The 7,193-nt window shown below is 37.7% G+C and overlaps 1 protein-coding gene across 1 annotated transcript in view; it reads right to left on the reverse strand.

The window, feature by feature from the left end:
• Dnah11 (dynein, axonemal, heavy chain 11) overlaps window positions 1-7,193 on the reverse strand; it is a gene marked incomplete at its 5' end in the record, with an annotated part of 289,761 nt that overhangs the window by 251,674 nt on the left and 30,894 nt on the right. Inside the window, one exon of the mRNA XM_013023983.1 lies at window positions 3,220-3,387. Coding sequence (XP_012879437.1) covers window positions 3,220-3,387 — 168 coding nt within the window. The remainder of the gene's footprint in view (window positions 1-3,219; window positions 3,388-7,193) is intronic.

Genomic DNA, 7,193 nt, shown 5'->3' on the forward strand with positions numbered 1-7,193 from the left:
TGTTCTTATGCCAGTACCAAGCTGTTTTGATTACTATGGCTTTATGGTAGAGTTTGAAATTTGGTATTGATATTCCTCCAGCAGTGTTCTTTCCGTTGAGGAGCGTTTTTGCTATTCGGGGTCTTTTATTGTTCCATATGACTAAATGCCTTTTTTAATTTGGAAGACAATCCATATAGCCCCTGAAGTTAGGGGGAATTTTTGCATTCAATTTCTATGCCTGTGATTTAAAACTGAGCATCTTCTACCTCATGAATTCTTAGGTATAGTCTCGTGATCATATACTAGAGTTCTTGAAAGTACTGGTCATGTATGTTTTTTTCTTTATTGCTGAGTGCAAACTTTTTATCCTCATCAATTCCTCATAGTCTTTCTTCTGCTTGATTTAGTCTACTGAAGATACTTTCCATTGTGTTATTTTTCATATCTAATATTTCTTTTTTGCTGTTGTTGGTTTTCAGAATCTCAATCTCCTCATTGAATTTCTCACCAACTTGATTTTCTCATCCAGCTCTTCCTTCCTTCCTTCCTGACTTCCTTACTTGATTTGTCAACTGAATTTTCCTGGCCAGCTGTCATTTTTTAAACTAGATTTTTGATCCCTTCCTTTTTTTCCTTCATTCCTTTCTGGAGTTTGAATCCAGAGCCTTAAGCTTGCTATACAGGCACTCTACTAATTTGCTATAACCTAAAGCCCAACTTTTGAATTCTTTATCTGAGAGTTCATCAATTTCAGTATCTTTAGATTTAGTTATTGAGGAGTTATGAGGAGTTGAGGAAGTCCACATTGCTTTAGATTGTCATATTTCCTGCATTTTTATTCTGCAGTTTATACATCTGTTGGAATGGAGATCTTTTTTTTTGGGGGGGGGGAGTCCAGTCATGGGCCTGAACTCTGGGCCTGGGCACTGTCCCTCAGCTCTTCAGCTCAAGGCTACAGCTCTACCACTTGAGCAACAGTGCCACTTCCGGCTTTTTTTTCTGCTTATGTGGTGCTGAGGAATCAAACCCAGGGCCTCATGCATGCAAGGCAAGCACTCTACCACTGAGCCACCTTCCCAGCCCTGGAGATCTTTTTTTTAATGAAGCTCTTTTTAATAGGCAGCCTTCCCTTTGAGTTACAGGCCTGGTCATGCAGGCCTTGTAACTCAAGCACTTTGAATGTTGGGCAGTAGACTGAGAAGTCAAGGCCACCATGGGCTACATAGTGAGTTGGAGGCCAGTCTGAACTAAAAAGTGATACCTTACAATGGAGGGAGGCCAGAAGGAGGAACAGAATAAGTGGGAACTGCCTACACTAAGCAAAAGGAAAGAAATGTAAATAATCACCTGATATGGAGGAAAAAAACTTGTATTGTCAAAGCTCATAGAATTCATGAACTGTATTGACCATGATAATGACAATTTGCCTTATGAAGGTTAAAATGTGTTTGTGACTTTAACTAAGTATCACTGTTCCACAATACTGTGAAATATGTGAAATTTATGTAATCACCTAATCTCAAAGAAAAAAGTGAGAAAAGGGATGGGTGACAATGTTGTCAGTCACTTTCATATACTGTTTTGTAGAATGAGAACTTCTTTGTACAACCACTTAAAGATAATAATAAAAATAAATTATAAAAAAGTTATACCTTATCTGAAAACACCAAAAATAGGTATTTTAGATCCTAGTAAGATATCACACTAAGTATCTGTCTTAGCATTCTACTAAAAGTGAGGACAGAAATACCTGGCTTTCTCCATCCCGGACATAGATCCTGGGGCAAGTTTCACATAGTAAAAAGAATGCAAGGTTTGGGTTGAGAGCTCTAGATTTGAACCAGCTGGAAACTATAATCTGAGGTAATATACTTGTCCTCTGCCTAAGTGGCCACTCTCAGGTTTACTGTGACAACTTTGTGGAAACGTACGTGGAGGTTCTGACACAATGCCTGACATTCTGGAATATGAAAGGTAATCTGATTAGGGCTTATGAAGCCAAGGAACTGCCTTCAAGAAGGATAACTTCTACTCTTGATGAAATAGTTTCTCAGATAACTAAGCAAGTAGCACCACCAAAGACTAGCAAAACAAAGCTACTGAGTCTAAAATCGCCTAACTAACTTTGAAACATTGAAAAAGTCTCTCCTTTAACTATCCACATCTCAACTGGTCCCTCCTTGGGGAAGAGACAATACCTGAAGGAACCTTTCCATTCAATGTAAATAACTGAGAAAGTCAAGCACACTCTTCAGGAAACATATGAGAAAATCCTCAGCTTCTGCACATGTGCACCACAACAGCCAACAGAGCTTTCACCACACCAAGAAAGATCAAAAACCGTATCTCATAAAGAAATGACCAGCAGTCATTTAATTTACTGGCATATATTTAAACTATTTCAATATCAAAGTGTAGGAAGGCTGACTACGCCATTCATGTGTTGTGGAGGCAGAATATACGGTAGGCACTGCGGACTCATGAATGAGGGTATATGCAAGGAAGGAGAAAGGCAAAGGGAGGTGTGTGTATATACATGCATGCACATATACATAACTGATTTCATTAGAAATCAACATAATATAAACAATTTATAAAAGTGCCAGGGTGAGCAGCTTATTAAGCAAAAACATTTTGAGGCATTAATGATATCCAACCACTTCACCTAAAAAAAAGTTAAGTCTTCGATATAAGTATACAAGTTGAGTAAACTTTTGATTCATTCATGTATTAATTTTAAGGTATTGACAGAGGAACTTCTATATTCTATTTGTGTGTGTGCATGCACACATACGCCATTACTGAGCTTGAATTCAACTCAATGAACTACGCATTGGCTTCCATGTATTGAATGCCTTCCATTGCCATACCTTGTACAAGTTTCTGGGGACTGGTTCAGAATATCTGCCGAGTATCTTACTTTTCCACAGTTACAGGGAGGGTACCTGCCAACCAACAACCTCTTCCCATTAACCGTGCTTCCCCAAAGGTACTAAAATTCTAAGGAATCAATTTTGCTCACCACATCCGTATAAAGCTAACACACTAGCTTGTACATTTCAAAGATGGTTACCTGGCCAAATATGAACATAATGCTGAATAAAGTCATATTCCATATAAAATATTCCTTACTTTCTTTGTCTTCCATTCTGCTTTTCTGGTTTTCTGCCTGTCTATCTGCATTTCCTTCCTTTCGGCTAGCTCCTACGACATGAAAAGTCGGAGGTACAACATTACCGTGTTCTCGAAGTCACATAGGTCATAAATGCTCTGCTTAAAAACTTTACAGAATTCCATAAGTTCTTCACTCATCTTCCAGATTTGCTCATTTAAAATGGTTCCCTTGGCACCACCAAATTCCAGTCGCTCCAGCTTCTCAAACTCCAATATGGTGACAAATATATCCTTCGTAAAATATACAAAAAATGGTAAAATATACCTTTGTATTATCATGAGCAGGAAGACTTAAAAGAACATTTTTAAACATTCAAAATTGGTCAGTAGGTTCTTCCATTTTTAAACATTCAAAATCGGTCAGTAGGTTCTTCCATGACAGAGAATAAAAGACCATTAACTGAACACAGTAATTGCTCATTTTTAAGTTCACACTCTCATTTTCAAATGGACTGAAAAGAAGTATCTCACTGTCTAGGCCAAATTTACTATAGACATGACTCCTCTAATGGTATATGCAAAAGTTGTATTTTCAGCTACCTATGCTTTGTGTTGGATCAATGTCCTCATCTAAAAGGAACTGGAAAATTGTCAGGAAAGAGATGCAATAATTACCCTTGGCATTGCCCATTCAGCATTCCAGCTGAATAAGTGACAATGAGAAAACAAATCTTGAAGTGGAATTCAACAAATCAGTAATAAAACCCAAAATTGTTAAGGAGCTTTGCAAAGAAGGCAGTGTTATTAGTTAAAAACCACACACAGACACACACACAAGCATATGTGCTTATTCATTCAATTTTCAGTTTTAGGTATTTTTAAAAGTTACCCAAAACATGTATTTCCAGACCCTTTCATCTTATAGTGTTAAGAAATGTTATGTACCAGTCCTGGGCCTTGAACTCAGGGCCTAAATGCTATCCCTGAGGATTTTGTTTTTGTTGTTTTGTTTTTTTTGTTTTGCTCAAGGCTAGCACTCTACCACTCAAGCCCTAGCTCTATTTCCAGCTTTTTTTTAGGTGCTTAATTGGAGATAGGAGTCTCAAAGACTTTTCTTCCTGGGCTGACTATGAACTATGATCCTCAGATCTCGGCCTCCTGAGTAGCTAGGATTACAAGTGTGAGCCACCAGTGCCTGGCATATAAGTAGTATTAATACTTTGTTGAATATATTTTTATATAATACTAGTTATGTACTATATGTATATATGTTTATTTATATGCTAAAAGATAGTTGGAAAGCCAGCCATGGTGGCACATACCTGTAATATCAGTACTTGATAAGCATGGCAACATTGGGCAACATTGCAATATTCTTTCTCAAACAAAAAAAATTGTGTGCTATTTAGAAATTATCATGTAGGTTTTCAGGTATCTTCAGGTATGTGGGTTTTCTAAGATGTTCATATATTTCCTCTTAAATATTTAAGGAAAAAAATCATAGCTTCCTAATACATGTAAGCCATGACTCACTACTAGAAACCTACTTGAACGCAGTGTAATGTTACGATCAAAAAACCAGTTTTCTGGGCTGGGAAGGTGGCTCAGTGGTAGAGCGCTTGCCTTGCATGCATGAGGCCCTGGGTTCAATTCCTCAGCACCACATAAGCAAAAAGAAAAAAGCCAGAAGTGGGCTGTGGCTCAAGTGGTAGAGCGCTAGCCTTGAGCTGAAGAGCTGAGGGACAGCACCCAGGCTCAGAGTTCAGGCCCCACGACTGGACTCAAAAAAAATGTGTTGACTTGTTTTATGGCCCAAAATGTGTTCTATTTTGGATTAAGTTCCATGGGCTTCTAAAAACAATGTGTATTTTGAAATTGCTAGATAGAATATTCTGTAGATGCCTGTTATCAGTTTACTCCATGATGCAGCTTAGCTATGAAGTTTGATTTTTTTGGAGGGTGAGGAGGGTCTGGATGAACTATTGATTTGAGTAGGGTATTGAACTCAACCATTATTATTGTATCTGCACCTAGCTGTACCTTTACGTCCCATTGTGTTTATGACACTGAAGATGTATATATATTTACATTTGTTATATCTTCTTGATGGATTATTCCCTTAATACACAGGGACCTTCTTCTTTTTTTTGTAGGTCGTGGGGATTGAACTCTGGGCCTGGGCGCTGTCCCTCAGCTCTTCAGCTCAAGGCGAGCGCTCTACCTCTTGAGCTACAGCGCCACTTCCGGTTTTCTGGTGGTTTATTGGAGATAGGAGTCTCACGGTCTTTCCTGCCCGGGCTGGCTTTGAACCTCGATCCTCAGATCTCAGCCTCCTGAGTAGCTAGGATTACAGGCATGAGCCTCCAGCTCCCGGCCACAGTGACCTTCTTTATCCTTTATCTAATTCTTTTATCTAATTGTCAGATTAGAAGATAGGTACTTCTCCTGTTTCAGCCTCATTTGCTTAGTACATCATTTACTCAGTACATCACTCCTGTCCTTTCACTTTCAGTCCATTTGTGTCTGCCAGCAAGCTGATTTCTTGCAGATAACAAGCAATTGAATATTGCTATCTGGTAATTCCTGTAATTTTATTGGCTTTCCAGTTATTCAAATACTTTCTCTTTCTACCTTCATCCTAAGAGTTTGCTAGTGCTGAGTTGAAAATGGTTCTTTGCTAATTTTCATTTGTTAACCTATTTTTGTGAAATTTATGTGCTCCTGAGAGATCACATTTTTTTTACTATCTTCTTTATCTGCATATAAGATTTCTTTCAAAGCTGGTTCAATATACACAAATCAATATAATTTATCATATCAACAAGAGCAAGGATAAAAACCACATGATTATCTCAATAGATGCAGAAAAAGCATTTGACAAGATCCAACACCCCTTTATGATGAAAGCTCTGGAAAAACTAGGAATCCATGGAATATTCCTCAGTATAATGAAGGCTGTGTATGACAAACCTACAGCTAGCATATTACTTAATGACGAAAACTTAAAGCCATTTTGTCTAAATTCAGGAATGAGACAAGGATATCCACTCTCTCCACTCCTCTTCAAATTAGTATTAGAATGACTAGTTACAGCAATAAGATGCAAACATAAAGGCAATCCAAATAGGGAAAGAGGAAGTAAAACTCTTCCTCTTTGCAGATGACATTATCTTGTACTTAAAGAACCCCATGGACTCCACTCCCAAGTTACTTGACCTGATCTAAAACTTTGGGAAAGTAGCAGGATATAAAATTAACCCTCAGAAATCAATGGCTTTTCTGTATGCCACCAATGAGAAAAGTGTGGCTGAAATTAGGAAAGCAACCCCTTTTTGTAATAGCTCCACAAAAAATAAATACCGAGGAGTTAACTAAAGAGGTAAAGGATCTCTATGATGAAACTTTAAAAGCCTGAAAAAGGAAACTAAAGCAGAACTAAGGAAGTGGAAAAGCCTCCCATGCTCCTGGATTGGGAAGATTAACAACAAGAAATGGCAATACTGGCAAAGGCTATATAAAAATTCAATAAAATATCTGTCAATAATCCCAACCTCATTCTTCAATGAAAAAGAAGAAGCAAACCAAAAATTCATATGGAACAATAAAAAACCCCAAATAGCAAAAACAATCCTTAGCAGAAAGAACAGTACTGGAGGAATATCAATACCAAATTTCAAACTCTACTACAAAGCTATAGTAATAAAAACAGTTTGGTATTGGCACATGAACAGACCTGAGGACCAATAGAATAGGACTAAAGACCCAGAAAGGAACCCACAGACCTATAGCCACCTAATCTTTGACAAGGGAGCTTAAAAAAATAGACTAGAATCCAGCCAGCCTTTTCAGTAAATGGTGCTGGTGAAATTGTTTAAACACCTGTAGAAAATTAAAGCTAGATCTGTATTTATCACCATGCACCAGAATCAACTCCAAATGGATTAAAGACCTCAAAATAAAAGCAGACATTCTGAAAACATTACAGGATGGAATAGGAGAAAGTATAGGGCTCCTAAGCACAGATGAAATTTTCTTAATAGAGACCCAGAAACACAACAAATCAAAGAAAGATTGGACAAATGGGATTGCATGAAATT

The sequence above is a fragment of the Dipodomys ordii genome, unplaced genomic scaffold, assembly GCF_000151885.1.
Source record: "Dipodomys ordii isolate 6190 unplaced genomic scaffold, Dord_2.0 Scaffold72, whole genome shotgun sequence".
NCBI classification, from domain to species: Eukaryota; Metazoa; Chordata; class Mammalia; order Rodentia; family Heteromyidae; genus Dipodomys; species Dipodomys ordii.